The sequence below is a fragment of the Prunus mume genome, linkage group LG6 (genome assembly GCF_029339155.1).
Source record: "Prunus mume cultivar Tortuosa linkage group LG6, ASM2933915v1, whole genome shotgun sequence".
In the NCBI taxonomy this organism is placed as follows: Eukaryota; Viridiplantae; Streptophyta; class Magnoliopsida; order Rosales; family Rosaceae; genus Prunus; species Prunus mume.
Window position 1 is genome coordinate 20,823,911 of NC_142703.1, and position 21,145 is coordinate 20,845,055.

The following is a 21,145-nucleotide window of genomic DNA, read 5'->3' on the forward strand; positions in this document are numbered from 1 at the left end:
TATAATGACTCTAGTGACAGGTCTTGAGCGTTGTTGAGTTATGTTGATTATGTGGGTTTAGGTTATTAATTTATTGTTTTAAATTGGGGGATTATCGGATACTATATTGTGGTTGAGGTTTATGCAATATTGGAAATTAGTATATATATACATATTATAAAGATATAAAGATGTTTGATTACACTATGTAAGTACCACCCCCAGTTACTAGACTTCCCACACGTGGCGTTGGTAGTTCCGGCGTGTGAGACACTTCCCAATCGTGGCGTTGGTAGTTCCGGCGTATGGGGAGATATGTGATATTATGTTGAGGTTCCACGTGGCATAGGATTTTCCGGCATGCGGACAAGCCCCATACGTGGTGTTGGTAATTCCAGCGTATGGGGAGATATTGTGATATTATGTTGAGGTCGCACGTGGCGTAGGATTTTCCGGCGTGTTGACAGACCCCATACATGGCGTTGGTAGTTCCGGCGTATGGGGAGATTATGTGTTATTATGTTGAGGTTCCACGTGGCGTAGAATTTTCCAACAGACCCCATACGTGGCGCTGGTAGTTTCGGTGTATGGGGAGATATTGTGATATTATGTTGAGGTCACACGTGGAGTAGGATTTTTCGGCGTGTTGACAGACCCAATACAAGGCATTGGTAGTTCCGGTGTATGGGGAGATATTGTGATATTATGTTGAGGTCGCACATGGCATAGGTTTTTTTGGCGTGTTGACACCCCATACGTGGCATTGGTAGTTCCAGCATATGGGGAGATTATATGATATTATGTTGAGGTCCCACGTGGCGTAGGATTTTCCAGCGTATGGGGAGATATTGTGATATTATGTTGAGGTCGCACATGGCGCAGGATTTTCGGCGTGTTGACAGGCCCCATACGTGGCGTTGGATTTTCCGGCGTGTTGACAGGCCCCATACATGGCGTTGGATTTTTCGGCTTATGGGGAGATTATGTGATTATTAGAGAGATGAATTAAGGATTATTAGACTGAGTTGGGAATGGATGATGTTTGAAAAAGATTTTGTTTGGGATTTCGGTAATTGATTGCATGTTGATGGTTTTGGAAATTTTTTTATAAAAGAACTACGTGTGGCTTGATCCCTTAGTAAGGGTACGTAGGCAGCCTAGGGTAGTGCCTAGGTGCAGCCGCGGGCTAAATTTTACTTGGGTGGTTTGATTGAGATTGGTTCTGACCTTGTCGTTGGTCTTGAAACTCGGTTGAAATCGAGGTGCGATTGAATATTTGCTCATACTCCCATTTGGCTAAAGGAGGGTTATGTGGATGTATTCTTTTGAATAATGTATGCGGTATAATGGGCTGAGGCCTTGGAACTATTGGTGAAAATTTATAAATGATAGTGGATGCATGTTAAAAATTTGGGAAGCTAATTTATGTTATTTGTTATGGGCATTTATAAATAAGTTTGAGTTTATTACAGTGATATAAGAACATTGTTGGTGGTTCTGTTTCCAATTATATAGGGGCCGGAGGCCGATCATGTGATTTGCATGAAACTATATTGTGCATGCTGCTGGTTGGGATATTAAATATGTTTTATGCAGGTTGAAATTTTTGGGGAATGTTAAATTTACAGGAGAGACTCTGCCGAAATTTTGGTAGAATGTCTCGTGCCTATATTCCTTTTTAGAAAAGGAGGTTATAGTTTTAGTGAGTGGACCCGACATCGGTGTGATGTCCGGAATTCCACAGGTTTCGTTCCGGGTTTCGAAAAATTCGGGCGGGTCCTGTCATATGATTATTCATAAAATGCTTAAGTTGGCAGAGTTGCTTACCAAAAGACCAAGACAGAGGTCTAAATGCTCAAGTTAAGAAGCTGGAGTGCTCGAAGATTCCAGCAGCAAGTAATGCGATGTGAAGCGGGGTCGGGTTCGACTCGAGCTCCTTCCCAAAGAATGGAGGCGGGTGGCTTTTGCTCGATCTCACTCTCTCACTCAGCCTGAGTTCGTTGGAAGAAGGAAAGAGAACGAAGAGAAAAGTAATGGAGAAAGGCTGGGTTTGGTGCGTGAAAAGAGGAAGGAAAAAGAAAATAAAGAAAAATAATAATAAAAAAGAGGAAGAAGACGGTTGTGGGAAACTGCAAATAACTGCTGGAGCTTATCATAACATGCCGTCATTTTGCACGTGGGAAGAGGAGAGGTTCCTTACAATTACAAATCTGATTTTTGGGTCAGGTTTAATTATTCGGCCCATTCCAGCACCTGTCCATGACCTTTATAATTAAGGGGGCTAATGTTGAGGCCCAAAAAATCCACGGTTGGGCCCGAATAAATTATCAGCCTAGTACGACACCTTACTAAGAAATCAATGTCCGTACTTTCGCCTCCACCTGGGACATGGACACCGCTGTTTTGCGTACACAACTTGTCATCTCGTGCTTCGGCCAAAAATTTGACACCGTTGACATTACAACCCGAGAACAATTCAGCGCGAATCGGGCCAAACGCCAAGTTATATAACTCATCACTGTAAGTTGGGGAATTCGATGATTTCAACTTATTCACCTAATATTATACAAAACCATTCATATGTTAGTCTGACAAAATTTATTAAAAAAATTTATATTTCTCAAATAACAAACACTGATAACTTACAGAATCCAAAAACCATTGTGGAAACAATTCACGGTGTTTCTGGGCAACCAAATGTGATGGATGTTCTCGCTTCATCATCTCTTCATGCTCATATAAGTATCCCATGATCTCATCACAATTGTTCAGTACGAACCAATGCGCTATCTCCATGTCATTTCTAGAAAACGACTCTTGCGTCCAGGATCTCCGAAGGGTCGTGCGCTTTGGGCAAAAACAGAAAGTTTTTCATTTCTCATACCTCCATCATGATTGCGCTGAGGACGATTGAAAACCGTCTCCACATCTTTTAAATACATTCCGCAGAAAGTAAGCGACTCATATTGAACCCAAGCCTCTACGATTGATCCTTCGGGCTTCGCTATTGCGTACACTTTTTTTCAGCTCTCCGAGAAGCCTGCCAAAATAAAACGATATGATTGAAATTAGCAAGCATGTGATAATGATGCATACACAAATGATAAGGATTATATACCTTTCTATTGGATACATCCAGCGATAGTTGACAGGACCAGCAAGTAATGCCTCTTCTGGCAAGTGAACCATCACGTGCATCATACTTGTGAAGAAAGCTGGAGGAAATATCATCTCAAACTTGCATAGGACTTGGACAATGTCATGGCGCAACTGAAACATGTCCGTTTTTCGCAAAGTTTTCGCCGTCAGTTGGGAAAAAAATCTGGACAACAAAATGATTGGCTTCACTACATCTTCCGGCAATAGGTGTCGAATACCAACAGGAAGTAGGCGTTGCATAAACACATGGCAGTCATGGCTTTTAAGTCCAGTAAATTTACCCCCGTCAACATTCACACAACGTATGCGATATTAGAAGCATACCCATCGGGAAACTTTACTGACGATACAAACTTTAGAAACTCTTTCTTGTCATTCGGTTTCATAGAAAAGAATGCAAGATCCCTTCTAGCTTTATCATTGTCCCTATTCATCCATAAACCCCTTCGTATGCCCATTCTTTCCAAATCAAGACGAGCTTTGATCGTGTCCTTTGTCTTCCCCTCGATATCTAGAATCGTGCCCACCAATGTGTCGAATACATTTTTCTCAACATGCATCACATCTAGATTGTGCCTCAATTTTAGTTTCGACCAATATGGGAGCTCAAAAAACATAGGTTTGTGCGTCCAGTTCATATGTGTAGCAGTGTCCGATACGACTAACTGCTTTCCCGAAGGGAGCAAAATCCAACCGGTTCAGCTGGTCCAATATCTCATCACCGGACCATTCTCTGGGTCTAAGGCGATGCTCAGTGTTCCCGTCGAACTCTTTATCTTTTTCCCTCCACTCATGGTCCCATGGCAACCATCTCCGATGACCAAGGTAACAAACTTTTCCAGCATGCCAACCAGAAGTTACATCTTCCTTGCATACAGGACATGCCATATAACCTTTTGTGCTCCACCCAGAAACCATTGCATATGCTGGGAAATCATTCACAGTCCACATAACTGCTGCCCGCAAAGTGAACATCTTCCCAGTTGATTTATCGTACGTGCGAACACCGCTTGTCCACAAATCCTTTAGCTCATCAACCAGCGGCCTTAAGTAAACATCGATTGACCTCCCAGGATCCTCAGTTATCAAAACAGTCATCATCATGTATTCTTTTTTCATGCATTTCCAAGGCGGCAAATTATATGGGAATACGAAAATCGGCCAAGTGCTGTGGTGTTGGTTTAGAACCCCATACGGATTGAATCCGTCAGTGGCAAGTCCCAATCTAACATTTCGGGGATCAGCAGCAAACTCGGGAACATTCGATCGAACTCTTTCCATGCCTCCCCATCTGCAGGATGCCGCATCACATTATCGTCTACCCGTTTTTCCTGATGCCATCTCATGTCTGTGGCAGTATGCGTCGACATATACAATCGCTGCAACCTAGGTTTCAGGGGCAAATAACGCATGACTTTTTGTGGGATCTTAGTCGTCCTATTCTGAGATGTCATCTTGAACCTCGACTCATTGCATATAGGACATGTATCCAACGATTCATGCTCTTTGTAGAATAACATGCAATTATTTTTGCAAGCATGAATTTTTTCATAACCCAATCCAAGACCATTCAACACCTTCTGCGCCTGTTTATGGTCTTTCGGCAAACAATTGTCCGTCGGAAGCATTCTCTTGAAAACCCCCAAAAAGTAATCGAAACACAGGTTCGACATACGATACTTTATTTTTCCGTGCATTAGCTCCACAATGGCCGTGAGAACGGAAAAGCTCTCGCACCCCGGGTATAACTCTTGGTTGGCATTTTTTAACAATTTCTCATATTGTTCAAACTCCGCACTGTCTATTGGTGTAGGCACATCATCTTGCTCTTCTTGATTCATGTTGGTCGATACAAATGGAAAAACATCCTGTATAATATCCATGACTTCATCATTAGCATCCACAATAGGTTGAACATTGTCCACTCTTGTGGCATTTGAAGACGAAGCATGCTCTAATTGTTCCCCGTGAAGGTTCCAAATGCTATATGTCTCAATCATTCCATTTCTTACTAAATGAAATCCAACATTTTCAATTGTCTCCCATAACGTGTTGTTGCACCTCCTACAAGGACAACGGATTCTAGTTGCACCCGGGTTGTGTCTACGTGCAAACTCAATAAAATCCTCGATTCCATCCAAGTATTCGTCTGCGCATCTGTTAGGGTTTTGTATCCACCTTCTGTCCTATAATTCCTGAAACCAGAATCACAACACAACAATCACAACAACTTCATACGAAGTTATAATGTCACCTTATGCCTCCGGTAAGGGTCCTATCCCATTCGGGAATGCATACTCCTGCCACGTAACCTACGACTACATGAGATTAGATTTCGACGTGGATGAATTTCACAAAGATCTCACTACAGTTCTTGAGGTGGCCATAGGTATAAATACCTATGTACCACCCGAAGAACGTACCGAGATGACAACGAAATATCCACAATCGAAACCTAATCCTGTAGCCATAGATTACGTGACAACACTATGCATTACCAAACTGTCCAAATAATGGGACAATTCAAGAATTAATTGGACCGCAGTCATGCATTACGCATCCATGCACGAAATCCAACTAATCTCGAACGGGAAACTAAGTGTTACTAAACATAAAAATAAAAGCACGAAGTTAATTTCAATTAACTTCGTACATCACAACAGATTGTACTACGTTACGCACAACATAATATAAATATAACTTCACAAGAACATTTTAAACATATATAAAACAAATAAAATACCTTCTCAATCGTTCTCCACCAATCGCTAATTACAAATATCCCTAACGAAAACAAATTAAAAAACCTTAGTACGAACTTAAATTAATACTTTTAAACTAATGACGAAAAATACTTACCCAATCAATGTATTGAAATCCCAGCAGCAGCAGAAAGGTTGAGAGAGAGGCAGAGGCAGAATGCTTTGTTTTTGCATTCTGCCTCTGCAATGGCAGAATTCTAATATGAAGAAGAAGGACTTTGCGCGACGAACATACTTATTCGTCGCGCAAACTCCCGTCGCAAAAAACCAAATTATTCGTCGCGCAAACCCATTTTTTCGTCGCACAAACACCTGCCGACATCTAACTTTTGCGCGACGCTGCTACTTTCCGTCGCGCAAACTTTCGTCGCGCAAAATTGTCGCGCAAAAACAAAATTCCGTCGCGCAAAAGAAGATATTCGTCGCATAAACGTTGAACTTTACGCGACGAAACGTAAGTACGTCGCGCAAAAAAAAATCCCACCCAGGTCATTTTTGGCGCCAAAAATAAAATATCTCTTGTTCTCTTACGCGACGAAACGTATTTCCGTCGCGCTAAATCGGGGACTGTCCTATTTGCGCGACGGAGGTTGTGTTCGTCGCGCAATGTTGCCTTCAGCGACGATATTTCTCGTCGCGCAAATGTTTCGCGCTAAAAAATTCCCCGCTTTTTTAACTTCGGTTTGCGCGATTTAAAAATTTGTTTGTCGCGATATAACTTTTGCGCGACAAAAGAGTTTGGTGGCGCAAATTTTGAGTGCATTGAGCGACGAATATGTATTTTCGTCGCGCGATTATGGTTTGCGCGACGAGTTTATATTCGTCGCGCAATGTTTCGTCGCGCAAATAGTGAAACGTAGTAGTGTGAGGCAGCTGCGGGAAAAGCCTTAGAGCTCCCAAAAATCTTGTCTTTGTATGCTTGGACAGAAGGAGATTTCACAAAATGGGGTGAGTCAAAAGGAGAGAAGAGAAATGAAAAGAGAGACTTGGCAAAATTAGAGAGAAACCATTATGGTTTCTTGGGAAGAATGAGCTTCCAGCGGCTATAAAAAAGGTCATCTCCTACCCATCAAAACACACATTTAGAGAGAAAACTTCATCTCTCATCCTTGAAACCTATGCAATTTCGAGCCTTATTCCTCCATTTTCTCCTTTTTTTTTTTCTTCTGTTAAATTGTTTCAGAGCTTGACAGAGTTTTCATCAAGTTGCCGGAAACTACTCAACACACCCATTATACCCCCATCTCTCTCTCTCTCTCTCTCTCTCTCTCTCTCTCTCTCTCTCTCTCTTCAACAAACCTCCTTAGAATCCCTTCCCCCTTGTCTTAAAACCTTTGTTTCTCATAGAAATTCACAGCCATCTCTCTGTTTATACTAAACTCATGATTGTTTTGCTACCATGTCACAAGTTTCTCATGCCAAGCTAAGAATCTACCTGTAAGCAACTGTTAGTTTTGCTGGTAAATGTAACCAAGGTGCTTCCTAAGGTTTAGCTACCCTTTCAAAGCATTCTAGGGGCCTAATTCTTGAACTCAAACCCAGGGGCAATTTTCATACATTTGGCTCTTTATAGCAGCCCATGCCCATAGTAGCTACCGGAACGAAAAAGCCCCTACAATTGGTAACATTATCAAAGCAATATTATGTGTGATTTATCAAGGGCTCAACTGAAAAGTGTTATAAGTGACATTTACATTTTTGGTAGGATCATGTTGTGGAACAAATTGGCAACATATATTGACATTTGTGATTTGATGCTACTAATTTATTATGACAAAGTTTTGGTGGGTTTAAAAGTTCAGTGCTTAATCATACTATTTGAAAGAAGGGGCATATTAACCAGAACAAGTCCAGCTCTCACCACTTCATGTTTCATCCACATGACCGACATATTGGAAATGTTAATGCCAATAGTCACATAAATGTATCATACCCTACAACAACAACTTGATCATCATCTTCTTGTGCTAGGTGTACGTGTACGACCACAAACTCTTTTTTTATTTTTTATTTTTATTTTTAATACAAGTAATATATAGGAATGAGAAAATTGAGCCTAGAACCTCGGATGCAGTGTAGGGGTAAATACTCTTAACCATTTGATCTACGAGTCCCTTGTCGTTGCCGACCACAAAATTTCTTATAAGCTTCGCTTATTTTGACCCCATATCTTTTTTTAAAAGAAAATTAAGGACCCGAACTAATTTTTTTTCGTCAATGTGCCCCCAATGTCAAAATCTGCCATTTCCCATCCATCATGCCGTCAAGTTGGAGGTTACATTTGTCATTTCGCATCTCCATGCAACTCAACCTTGGCCTCCAACTTGATAGCAGAATAGATAGGAAGTGGCAGATTTTGACGTCGAGGGGCACATTGGCCGAAAAAAAAATAATTCGGGTCCTTAATTTTCCATTTAAAAAAACATAATATGAGGTAAATCGAAAGTTATGTACAAGTTCAGGGGACAAATCACAAGTTAACACTTTTTTTTCTCCCAAAGTTAAGAGAGTCACTTTTGCTTCACTAGTTTTGACGAGTGATAAAGATTATCACCATATTAACAATATGATTCAGGATCTAAACTTGAGTCTTTCTTACCTTTCTTTTTATATAATACTAAATAGTGGACGGGTGGAATGACTAGAAGAAGTCCATCACTTTACTTTTTTTCCTGGATCGTTTGTGCTTTTTTTATCTTCAAAAGCAAAAGTTTATAAGGAGGGTCCATGGTCCGTTGTGCTGTCACTCCCATGAGCCCATTCCTTTCTTCAGTGTATGAATGCTTGAATTTTTGTCCACCGACAGTGCTTGGCAAATTATTTCACTTGTCTTTTTCCTGGATCGTTTTGTAGCAATTGTTTTGTGCACATAGTCAAGTCATGTCAACTAGAGCAATTGCTTTCCGTTCTCTTTCTTTCTAAACTGCTTAATTGGACCCTCATGTGCAACTTAATTAAACCCATCCATCATCTACAATATCAGATTGTCTTTCTTCTTCAAGTTTTCATCTCAAATATCAGATTTGCTTTAATTATAGCTCTGGTGCATTCAGAGAAACAGATATGGAATCCATTGAGTTCTTTCAAGTTTCCATCATAATCCTCATACTCATCATGACTCTGTTCTACATGTACTTCAGATCATTAACATCTTCTTCTTCTTCTTCCACTTCTTCTGTTGCTGCTGTTGATACTGATATCCCCACCCTTCAAGAAAAGTATGATGTGTTTATTAGCTTCAGAGGTGAGGACACCCGCCTTAATTTTACCAGCCATCTTTATGATGCTTTTTGTAGGAAGAAAATCGAAACTTACATAGATGACAGGCTTGTGAGAGGAGAGGAAATTGCGCCTGCCCTCCTTGAAGCAATCGAGAGATCTACGATTTCGGTAATCATTTTCTCAAAAAACTATGCTTCTTCCAGTTGGTGTCTGGATGAACTTGTGCATATTCTAGAATGCAAAGAAAAAAAAGGCCAGTTGGTTGTACCAATTTTTTACGACATCAGTCCATCAGATGTACGAAGACAAAAGGGGAATTATGCGCTTGCATTTCGTCAACTTGAAAAACGCTTCAAGGACAATATCGACAAGGTGCACAAGTGGAGGGATGCTTTGACAAAAGCAGCCAATCTATCTGGGTTTGATGATTCAGAAAAAACAGGGTAACTAATTCTGTAACTTATATTTTGATTTTTTCTTGTGACTATTTCATTTCACAGACATGCTAACTGTTTGTTTGTCCGTGATCATATATGCCAGGTTTGAGGCTGCTTTAGTTAAGAAAGTTGTCGACGATATTTGGACAAAATTGATTCATGAATCATCTTGTGATTTAAAGGGCCTGTTTGGAATCAAAAGCCACATCCAGCAAATTGAATCGTTATTATTTTTGGATTCACCAGGTGTTTGCTGTGTAGGTATTTGGGGCATGGGTGGTATTGGCAAGACCACCCTTGCTGATGCTGTATTTCACAGGCAGTCCTCTAGATTTGAAGTTTGTTGTTTTCTTGAAAATGTCAGGGAGAAATCAGAAAAACCGGATGGACTAAATGACTTGCAAAATACACTTGTTCGTGCATTATTAGATGATAAAACTGTAAATATCAACACTCCGTCTATACCACCTCCTATTCAAGAGAGGCTCAGGCGTACAAAGGCGCTCATTGTTCTTGATGATGTGAATTCTCGAAAACAACTAGAAGTTCTTGTTGGTGATCGTGATCGGTTTTGCGAAGGAAGTCGAATCATTATAACTGCTAGAGATAAAGGCCTACTTGAGCAAAAAGTTGACCATGAAAAGATATACAATGTTGAGGGATTAGGTTCTGATGACGCTCTTAGGCTCTTTCATTTGCATGCTTTTGGAAATAAGTCTCCAACAACGGATTACACTGAGTTGTCAAGAGAGGTGGTCGATTATATTAACGGCATTCCATTAGCTCTTAAAGTTATGGGGTCCTCATTCATTCGTTGCAAGAGCAAACAAGAGTGGGAAGTTCACTGGAAAAAAGTGAAACGAGTTCCATTGGGAGAAATTCAAAAAGTGTTGAGAGTAAGTTACGATGCAATAGAAGACAATGAGAAGGAGATATTTCTTGATATAGCATGTTTTCATAAAGGCTGTGAGAGGAATTATGTAAAAGAATTATTAGATAGTCATGATTTCCTTGGGGAAGCAGCAATCAATAATCTTATTGATAGGTCTCTCATATCAATTTCAAAAGGACGATGGATAGAGATGCATGATTTGGTGCAAGAAATGGGTTTGTCAATTGCTCAAGAACAACATATTGAAGAACGCAGTAGGTTGTTCAATGCAGAGGAATATGTCTATCAAGTATTGACAAATAACCAAGTACGTAGTAATATTCACATTTACAATAAACAAGTCAGATTATTCCCACAAATGTAATTTTGATTAAACTTTTTTTGTACATTATATTTACATTTATATTTTGTTCTTGATTGTCAGAGAGATGGACATGTTCAAGCCATATCCTTTGACCTGGCTAAGATTGAAAAGCTACACTTGGAGTTGGAACATGCAAACTTCGAAAGGATGTATCGACTCAGATACCTACGTGTCAGTTATGATTTTCCATTAATTGTTTCTCTTGATCTTCCCAATTCTCTTAGATACCTTGAATTGGAGGGATATCCTTTGAAATCTTTGCCATCAAAATTTTCTGCTCAAAATCTTATTGCCCTTACTATGTGGTCCAGCAAAGTTGGGGCGCAACTTTGGAATGACAACCAGGTATATTATATATGCTTATTACTTCTTGTATAACATGTGGGATGCGGCCTAGACAAGCTAAGTCATTTCTCTTTAATTTGTTACAGAGTCCTCTAAACTTAAAATGGATCAGTCTTAGAAAATGCGTTCATCTAACTGAAGTCCCAAATCTCTCTCGGAGTATAAAAATTGAGCATATAGATCTGTATGGCTGTAGTATTTTGGTTGAAATTCCTTCGTATTTTCACCATCTTGGCCAGCTTACTTATCTTGACCTTGGGAGCTGCATAAATCTCAAAAATCTTCCCGAGATGCCATGCAATCTTGAATTCTTAGATTTATCTCACACAGCAATAGAGGAATTGCCTTCATCAGTTTGGTCTCATGAAAAAATATCTCACTTAGATATTACATATTGTAGACACCTTAAGAATCTTCCAAGCAATAGTTGTAAGCTGAAACTCTCAGGTTCTCTTAGTCTAAAAAGCTGCGAATCTCTTTGCGAGTTTTGGGAGCTTCCCCTGAATACAAGAGCGCTATATTTGCACTATTGCAAAAGCCTTATGAGTCTGCCAACGAACATTTGGAAGTTGAAATCTTTAGAGAGCCTTGATCTCAGTTGGTGCTCCAAATTTCAAAACTTCCCTGAAATCTCGGAGGCTATGGAACATCTGGAGTTTCTAAATTTATCAAGTACAGCGATTAAAGAGCTACCCCCATCAATTGGAAATCTAGTTGCGCTTCGAAAATTAGATCTCAGGGATTGTAAGAACCTTGAGGTTCTCCCTGATTACCTATTTTGCTTAACCTCATTACAAGAGTTGGATCTGAGTCATTCTGGAATTAAGAGCATACCTGCAAGCATCAAACAAGCTGCTCAGCTGTCTTGCCTGCTCCTCATCTTTTGCAGGAGCCTTGAATCTTTACCAGAGCTACCCCCATTGTTGCAACGTCTTGAAGCTTATCATTGCATGTCACTGAAGACAGTGTCAAGTTCTAGAACTGCACTCACACAAGGTTGGGGCGAATATATATTTTATCGAGGGCTTCGTGAGAAACATATATTTTCTAGTTGCCCGAAGTTGGATCAGGATGCACAAAGCAATATAATGGGTGATGCACAGCTTAGAATTATGCGAATGGCAACAGCGTTGTCAAAGTTTAAAGAAGACAAAATTGAAGAAAAAATTGAGAAGGTTTCTATCTCTTTCTTTCTTTCTTTCTCTCTCTCTCTCTACCTCACGCACACACTGTTTGTTGAAGAATCTGCTTTTTTTTTTTTCATGAATTTAATAATTATGATGTCCATATCCATGGTACAGGAATTTATTGCCATTAGATGTTTGGGGTATGAAATTCCAAAATGGTTCAGCCATCAAAGTGAGGGATCTTCAATAAAGATTGAGCTTCCTCGTGATTGGTTTAGCACAGATTTCTTGGGTTTCGCTCTATCTCTTGTTGTTCAGTGGAAATTGTTTATGAAGATTCAATGCAAGTACAACTTCAAAACTAGTAATGGTGAAAGCTATGAAGTCAACCATCATTTGTATAATACTGTTAATCAACCATCCAGGGGAAGCGAGGTGTTTGTGTGGTGGTATAATAATGTCTTTGAAGAAGTTCTAGAGAGAGCTCCAAGCCCCACCGCGTTTTACAACAGTTTTACTGAGGTCAATGTTCACTTCAACGTACTGTGGAACTCATCTTATTTTGCCTTCAAAATACGGCAGAGGGCTTTTCACGAGCTAAGGGAGCGGGTGGATAAGTGTGGGGTATGTATGTTGTATGGCAAAGATGCTGAGATGATAAAGCAGAGGGCGTTGCATGCCATAATCATTTAATTTGTTAGAGAGTCCTGTGAACTTAAAATGGATCAGTCTTAGTGAATGCGAACATCTAACTGAAGTCCCAAATCTCGCTCAGAGTACAAAATTTGAGCATATAGATTTGTGGGGCTGTGGAAGATTGATTGAAATTTCTTCATATTTTCAACATCTTGGCAAGCTTATTTATCTTGACCTTGGAGAGTGCGAAGTACTCAAAATGTTCCCAAGATGCAATGCAATCTTGAATTCTTAAATTTATCTGGCACAACAATAGAGGAATTGCCTTCATCAGTAGTTTGGTCTCACAAAACAATATCTCACTTAGATATTACATATTGTGAACACCTTAAGAGTTTTCCAAGCAACACTTGTAAGCTGAAACTCTCGGGGTCTCTTAGTCTAGATGGCTGCGAATCTCTTTGCGAGTTTTGGGAGCTTCCCACGAATACAAGAGAGCTAGATTTGAGTGACGCATTATCTCCTTCCAAAAGCCTTGTTGAGTCTCCCAACGAAAATTTGGAAGATGAAATCTCTGGAGAGCCTTTATCTGAGTTGTTGCTCCATATTTCAAAACTTCCCTGAAATCTCGGAGGCTATGGAACATCTGGAGTTTCTAAATTTATCAGGTACATCGGTTAAAGAGCTACTCCCATCAATTGGAAATCTAGTTGCACTTCGAAAATTAGATCTCAATTATTGCAAGAAACTTGAGGTTGTCCCTGATTACCTTTTTTGCTTAACCTCATTACAAGAGTTCAATTTGAGTATGAACGGAATTCAGAGCATACCTGCAAGCATCAAACAAGCTGCTCAGCTGTCTCGTCTGTGCTTAAGGAATTGCAAGAGCCTTGAATTTTTACCAGGGCTCCCTCCATTGCTGCAATGTCTTGAAGCACATGGTTGCACGTCACTGAAGACAGTGTCAAGTTCAAGCACTGCAATCACACAAGGTTGGAAAGAATATATATTTTCTCGAGGGCTTCATGAGAACCATATATTTTCTGATTGCCCAAAGTTGGATGAGAATGCATGAAGCAACATAATGGCTGATGCACAGCTCGGAATTATGCGAATGGCAATTGCCTCGTCAAAGTTTAAAGAAGACAAAATTGAAGAAAAAATTGGACAAGCATCATATGAATTTGAACAGGTTCTCTCTCTCTCTCTCTCTACCTCACGCACACACTCTGTTGAAGTATCTGCTTTTTTTTAATTTTTTTTTTCATGAGTTTAATAATTATGATGTCGATATCCATGGTACAGGAATTTTTTGGCAAGAGATCTTTGACTGCCATTAGATGTTTGAGGTATGAAATTCCAAAGTGGTTCAGCCATCAAAGTAAGGGATCTTCAATAAAGATTGAGCTTCCTTGTGATTGGTTTAGCACAGATTTCTTGGGTTTCGCTCTATCTCTTGTTGTTGGCTATTATCCATGGTATGAGCAGATTGGATGCAAGTACAACTTCAAAACTAGTAATGGTGAAAGCCACGAAGTCAACCATCCTTTGTGTTATCCGAATCCGCACACGGATAATGGAAGTAGAGATCCACATGATGTGTTTGTGTGGTTTTATTATAATGTCTTTGAAGAAGTTGTAGAGGGAGCTCCCACTGCGTTTTACTGAGGTCAATGTTGACTTCAAACTTGTTACTGACGTCAACGTTGACTTTAACGTTAACCTCAAACCCTTTCCAGATAGAGAGGTGGAAAAGGGTGGGATATGTCTGTTGTATGGCCAAGATGCTGAGATGATAAAGCAGAGAGCTTTGTATGCCCAAGAAGCCTAAATTCAAAAGTTCTTTTGATTTGAGCTGTTTGCTTTGCAAGCCTTGTGGCTGAGGATGCTTTTGATTTTGACTTTGTTAGGCTTAGCCTTAGGGATGTCTTTCTTGTCTTGGCTGAGGATGCTCTTCAGTTTTTAAGCCATGTAATTTTCTTCATGGAATTCAAGTTTTCAATTGTTAAAAGTCAACAGTATTAAATTTTACATATCAGCTAACTCGAAGAAGTGGAAATCCAGTCTAGTCTGAAAATAACTCTTCGAGTTCTGGTTGGTCAGGTTTAAGTAGAAGACCTGCATCAATAGAGAAATCATCAACTTCATATAAGCGATTGACCATAACATACCTCCAGATAATCATTGTCTCTTGATTTATAAATGAAGTGTCAGAAAAATTTCATTAGTTGAGATGGTTAATACCACAATAAATATACAAAACATGATTCATTTTCTTCTATATGGAAATATATTGTGAGAAATGACTGACATGTTCCTTTGCAATTAAGGTGAGCACAATCACTCTGTTCTAATGGCAATATTGCTTTGAATGACTGACATGATTCATTTTCTTCTACATAGATTACAGGCTCGAGAGAGGAGATGAAATTGCGCCTGCCCTTCTCGAAGCAATCCAGAGATCAACAATTTCGGTAATCATTTTCTCAAAAAACTATGCTTCTTATACTTGGTGTCTGGATGAACTTGTGCATATACTAGAATGCAAGGAAAAGAACGGCCAGTTAGTTATACCCATTTTTTACGACATCAGTCCATCAGATGTACGGAAACAACAGGGGAGTTAAGCACTTGCATTTCGTCAATACAAATGCAATAAGGTGCACAAGTGGAGGGCTGCTTTGACACAAGCAGCCAATCTATCTGGGTTTGATCATTCTGAAAAAAACAGAGTAACTAATTCTGTAACTTGTATTGATTTCTATTTGTGACAATTTCATTATGCAGGCATATTATTAATAATTACTTGTTTATTTATCCTTGAAAATCATATGTGCCAGGTCTGAGGCCGCTTTAGTTAAGAAAGTTGTCGAAGATATTCGGATCAAATTGAATCGCGAATTGTCATATGATTTAAAGGGCCTGTTTGGAATTGAAATGAAAATTGAGCAAATTGAGTCATTATCATGCTTGGATTCAACAGGTGTTTGCTGTGTAGGTATTTGGGGCATGGGTGGTATTGGCAAGACCGCACTTGCTGATGCTGTATTTCACAGGCACTCCTCTAAATTTGAAGCTGCTTGTTTTCTTGCAAATGTTAGGGACAACTCAGAACAAACGAATGGACTACATCAGTTGCGAAATAAACTTGTTGATGAGATATTAAAGGAGAAGGATGTAAATATCGGCACTTCGTCTATACCACTTCAGATTAAAACTAGGCTCAGGCGTATAAAGGCGCTCATTGTTCTTGATGATGTGAATGCTCGAAAACAACCAGAAGATCTTGTTGGTGATCATGATCGGTTTTGCCAAGGAAGTCGAATCATTATAACTGCTAGAGATAAAGGCCTACTTGAGCAAAAAGTTGACCATGAAAAGATATACAATGTTGAGGGATTAGGTTCTGATGTCGCTCTTAGCCTCTTTCATTCGCATGCTTTTGGAAATAAGTCTCCAACAACAGATTACACTGAGTTGTCAAAAGAGGTGGTGGATTATATTAAGGGCATTCCATTAGCTCTTAAAGTCATGGGGTCCTCATTCCGTCATTGCAAGAGCGAACAAGAGTGGGAAGTTCAATGGAAAAAAGTGAAATAATTTCCAAACGAAGAAATCGATCAAGTGTTGAGAATAAGTTACGAGAGTTAAAAATGAGAAGGAGATATTTCTTGATATAGCATGTTTTCTAAAGGCTATGAGAGGAATTATGTAAAAGAATTATTAGATAGTCGTGATTTCCATGGGGAAGCAACAGTCAATGATCTTACTGATAGGCCTCTCATATCAATTTCAAAAGGAGAACGGTTAGATATGCAGTTAGAAGAACAGATAGACTTGCATGATTTGTTGCAAGAAATGGGTAGGGAAATTGCTCGAAAACAACAAATTGAAGAATGCAATTGGTTGTTCATTGCAGAGGATGTCTATCAAGTGTTGACAAATAACCAGATAATTTAATTATTCACATTTACAATAAACAAGTCAGATTATTCCTACATATGTAATTTTGATTTGGCTAAGATTGAAAAGCTACAGTGGGAGTTGGAACATGCAAACTTCAAAAAGATGTGTCGACCGAGATACCTATGTGTCAGTTATTATCTTCCATTGAGCATTCTAGGTCTCCAGACTAATTGTTTCTCTTGATCTTCCCAATTCTCTTAGATGTCTTGTCTGGTACAAATATTCTTTGAAATCTTGGCCATCAAAATTTTCTGCTCAAAATCTTCTTGTCCTTAGTATGTCGTCTAGCAACGTTAAGGGGCAATTTTGGAAAGAAGACCAGGTATATTATAGGGAGTTTCACTAAAACACCCAAAATGGGAGTTGAAATTATAAAAAAACTCAAGCACTATTTAAACATATAAACACACCCAAAACCCATCATTACACACACTCAAAACCCATTTATAAACACATCCAAAAAGTTGACTTTGGGGTTGATTTTGGGTGTGTTTCTATGTTTAAATAGTGCTTGGGTTTTTTTATAAATACATGTCTAGAATTGGGTTTATTTATAAATTTGTATATATTATATACGCGTATTTTAGTTCTCGGATAACATGTGGCCGAAAAAGTAATAATCTTGTCATTTCTCTTTAATTTTGTTACAGTGTCTTGTGAACTTAAAATGGATCAGTCTTGCTTTCTCCTATCATCTAAGAGCATCCATAATGGGCTCCCTAAACTACCTCCTTAGACAAATTTTAGGGAGGAATTATAAAAATGCAACTCCAACCATGCTCCCTATCTACCTCTTAAAATAGGAAGTCCTCTAGGAGCTCCTAAATCTAAGGAGAGAGAAAGGACTCCTAGTGGCTCCCTATAATTTAATGCTGTTTTATTTAATGAGTATTTCAAACCTTTATTTAATGCTAATTATTTTTTATTTTATTTTTTAATAGAGATTGACCAATCAAAAAAGAGTTATAGCATTTATGACTCTCTAAATTATGGAGTATGGTTGAAGTTAATTTTTTTTAGAGAGCTCCTAAAATAGCTTTCTTATATTTTTAGCTAAATTTTAGTTAAGAAATAGAGAGCATCATTGTGAATGCTCTAACTAAAGTCCCAAATCTCTCTCCGAGTCTAAAAATTGAGCATATGAATCTGAATGGCTGTAGAAGTTTTGTTGAAATTCCTTCATATTTTTAACATCTCGGGAAGCTTACTTATCTTTACCTTGGGGACTGCACAGATCTCAAAAATCTTCCCGAGATGCCATGCCATCTTGAATTCTTAAATTTATCTGAGATAGTGATATAGTACAGCCAATAGGTATTAGATTAAGCAGTCAAACAATAGAACAGAGAAGAATATAAGAGACCGAGGAGAAGAAATAGAGATCGAAAAGACGAAATCAGAGAGTTCTAGGAAAATGTTTACTCAACATTCAAATATGAATTTTAAAGAACTACATGGGAGTATTCATAGCAAACTAAAACCTAGACATAACAAGATAAAAAATCTCTTGCTTAAACAAAAATTCTAACCCAAATAAAATAGAAAACTTAAAACTAGAAATCCTACTAAAATTTGGAAAACTAGAGAATCTAGGAAACTAACAAATACATTAGGAAACTAATAAATTTAGGTCCTACGTGTCCTACATCATTCTCTCCCGGCGAAAAGGACTCGACTCCGACAAGTAAACAACCACAAAAGGTAAATTAATGACGACAACGCCGACTGCAAGTATGAATAATAGGGGACGAGGGTCAGCAATCATCAATGTCTGGATCATAGACACCTTCAAGAGGCTCCACAATCTCATAAAGCTCACTAGCGGGAGTGTTGATAGTTAAAGTTTGTTGCGGACAATGAGAGAAAATATGTCCTTTGGGATGGCAATGGAAACATTCAATGCGAGCATTAGTAGAAACAGCCGGTCCTTTGTTACGTGGTGGTGTAGGTGGGTTAGATGGTCCTGAAAACCCCGTCTGCATATCCGTAATGGAAGAGTTTGGTTGGCGGTTGCAAGTTAACCAGAATATCCTGAATGTTGTGGCAACAAATGTCTCAAATCCCAAGGCTTGGCAATAGGGTCCCAGGCGAGCCCTCCGACGAAGCTTAGAATGATGAGATTGAACAAAAACTGAGGTGGAAAAACAAAATTTGAAAATTGGGGTTGAAGATGAAGATGAGAGACTGGAGATCGTGAAATGAGTTCTAATATGGTGTTGATTAGAATTCCAATTTTATGTTAAAAAGGTAATAAAGGTATTTCATCTTAACAATTAAATTAAAAAATATACAGCTGTCGATTTTTGGGTTTATTTTGGGTGTGTTTATATACATTATTAAATACCCATTCCTAGACATAAAACTATAAAAATACCCTATACCATTTATTGTATATAAACACACCTAAAATACCCTATACTATTTAATGTATATAAACACACCCAAAGATTGAAGATCGATCGATTCCTTTTCATTTTTGTTTATTATTGTGTATTTGTTTGATTATACTCCTGCTTTTTGGTTTTGACGGACGGATCTGATTTGATTTGGTTTCTTTTTGTGTTTCCAGATCATCAACGACCGTGAGACCGGGAGGTCCAGGGGCTTCGACTTCGGCTTCGTCACCTTCAGCAACGAGAATGCCATGAGAGACGCGATCGAAGGCGTGAACGACCAGAACTTCGAAGGCCGTAACAGCACCGTCAACGAGGCCCAGTCTTGTGGAAGCTAAAATGAAATGCTGTAATATGTATGTGTCTGCATGTATAGTATTTTGAGCTGTGGATAAGGAATTTTTGGTTAGATTTGCTGGCCAAGTTTCCTCCAAATTCTGTGAAGATGAAGCAACCATTCTGTATGCAACCTTGGGATTCTTCTCCAGAGATTGTCAAGAAACTGTTCAAGGTATGTGAATTTCAAACTGTTGGTGGCCTGATTTTGTTAAGTTCTTTTACAAATATAGGACATCGTTTGTGAAAGATGTCATACGCTCTATCTATTATTGCATTTGCTTTTTCATATTTATGAGGTCTGTTTTCTTATTCATGATTATACGACCTATAAAAGCTTGGAATAATTATTTTGTGCTCGCTAATATTGCCTAATGGTCTCTCATTACTCTTACCAATCTTTTTCATCTATGCTCTCATTGCATAGATTGAAGTCATAGGTTGTTCTTGCAGAGATGTTATGAGATTTGATTATCAACACATCTATATTTTGCAAGTTAAGCGCTATCCAAATTCCAAAAGGACGACCTTGGCTTTGAAAAGTGGAAAAATTGTCTGTATACTATGGGTAATGGGTTAGTTAGGTTCCGGGTCACAGTAAAAAACAAGCCGGAAACTTCAAGGCACAGAAGAGTTGATTGCAAACCGTGCATCAATTTGGCAAGTAGAGGTTTGCCATCTGTTATGTGAATGGGAGGGGTTCATTATTTGTCCAATACATTCCCATATTCCAATTTGGGTTGTAGCTTTGTCCAATCAATCTCATGGCTTCGTAGGTTGTTCCGCCATTTTAATAATCACTCTGTTTGGACCAAAATTAACGTGGCCCAATTTCGTAGGTATTTGGACCAATTATATGGTTCGAGTTAATGAGGCCCAACAAACCAGGCCCATTTTAAATGGTCAAAACATTGACCAAACAGAATCGACTGCGTCTAAGGCCCAACGCTCATCGTACAGGGGCATTTTTGACTACTAATGTTGACCAGCCCGTGGGGAAGACCAAGACCTATAAGACAGAATGCGTCCGGTGGAATGTTAAAAAACCAATTAATGTTATTTCAACCAAAACTAAATGGTTTTAAATACAAAATGTGGATAATTATTCCAATACCCAGTTCATTTTATGTAAATTGGAAGTTACTTACCAGTCGATGCTAATTAACTGTAAAAGACTTGTTTGAAACTTGAGCATTAACATAATATTGCTAGGGATGATAATAGGTCGAATCGGGAGTGGGTATGCTATTTCTATCCCTATTCCAAGTTTTTTTTCTTTCCCTATCTCAGCCTTTATACTTGCAATCTTCAAGTTGGGGATTCTCCATTCCCGCCTTCATTGGGGAACAGGTTCTCTGACCTGCCCCATTATGAAAAAGTAAACATAAAAAGTTACTTTGTTAAATGAGAAAAAAAAACATTATTAGCACAAGATATGTATCAATTTCATTTTTATTAACTAAAAAATCTAGACTAGTTAAAAAATTAATACATGTCATAACTACATGTTCAAGACATGATCATTAA

At 38.8% G+C, this 21,145-nt stretch overlaps 2 protein-coding genes and 2 pseudogenes across 5 annotated transcripts; all 4 read left to right on the plus strand.

Annotated features, from left to right (window-relative positions):
* Positions 1 to 8,659: 8,659 nt before the first annotated feature.
* On the plus strand, positions 8,660 to 10,758 carry LOC103334907 (disease resistance protein RUN1-like; annotated as a pseudogene). Its single transcript, XR_016127821.1, has 2 exons — positions 8,660 to 9,565; positions 9,663 to 10,758. The product of XR_016127821.1 is annotated as a disease resistance protein RUN1-like (transcript).
* A 259-nt stretch (positions 10,759 to 11,017) lies between these two features.
* Positions 11,018 to 13,145, plus strand: LOC148916399 (disease resistance-like protein DSC1). Of its 2 annotated transcripts, XM_089054222.1 has the most exons (3): positions 11,018 to 11,160; positions 12,050 to 12,335; positions 12,462 to 13,145. In XM_089054222.1, exons 1-3 carry the CDS (start codon positions 11,150 to 11,152, stop codon positions 12,978 to 12,980), a joined length of 816 nt encoding a protein of 271 aa, XP_088910348.1. In that variant the 5' UTR covers positions 11,018 to 11,149; the 3' UTR covers positions 12,981 to 13,145. The 2 variants fall into 2 exon arrangements, with proteins under 2 accessions (XP_088910348.1, XP_088910347.1); XM_089054221.1 differs by lacking the exon at positions 11,018 to 11,160 and having other exon boundaries at positions 11,198 to 12,335.
* A 142-nt stretch (positions 13,146 to 13,287) lies between these two features.
* On the plus strand, positions 13,288 to 14,934 carry LOC148916400 (disease resistance protein RPS4B-like; annotated as a pseudogene). The gene is made up of 2 exons (XR_016127822.1): positions 13,288 to 14,115; positions 14,229 to 14,934. The product of XR_016127822.1 is annotated as a disease resistance protein RPS4B-like (transcript).
* Positions 14,935 to 15,083: 149 nt separating this feature from the next.
* Positions 15,084 to 17,074, plus strand: LOC148916401 (TMV resistance protein N-like). Its single transcript, XM_089054223.1, has 2 exons — positions 15,084 to 15,397; positions 15,922 to 17,074. The coding sequence occupies exon 2, from the start codon at positions 15,933 to 15,935 to the stop codon at positions 16,521 to 16,523; it is 591 nt and encodes a 196-aa protein (XP_088910349.1). The 5' UTR covers positions 15,084 to 15,397; positions 15,922 to 15,932; the 3' UTR covers positions 16,524 to 17,074.
* The last annotated feature ends 4,071 nt before the right edge of the window (positions 17,075 to 21,145 follow it).

What these genes read in the sequence shown, in the direction of transcription:
- LOC148916399 (XM_089054221.1), top strand. Translation starts at nt 11,202, where the DNA reads ATGCGGCCTAGACAAGCTAAGTCATTTCTCTTTAATTTGTTACAGAGT. An exon ending in TTGAAGAAAAAATTGAGAAG is followed by an intron (nt 12,336 to 12,461) that starts GTTTCTATCTCT and finishes TCCATGGTACAG; the next exon opens with GAATTTATTGCCATTAGATG.
- LOC148916401 (XM_089054223.1), top strand. Translation starts at nt 15,933, where the DNA reads ATGGGTGGTATTGGCAAGACCGCACTTGCTGATGCTGTATTTCACAGG.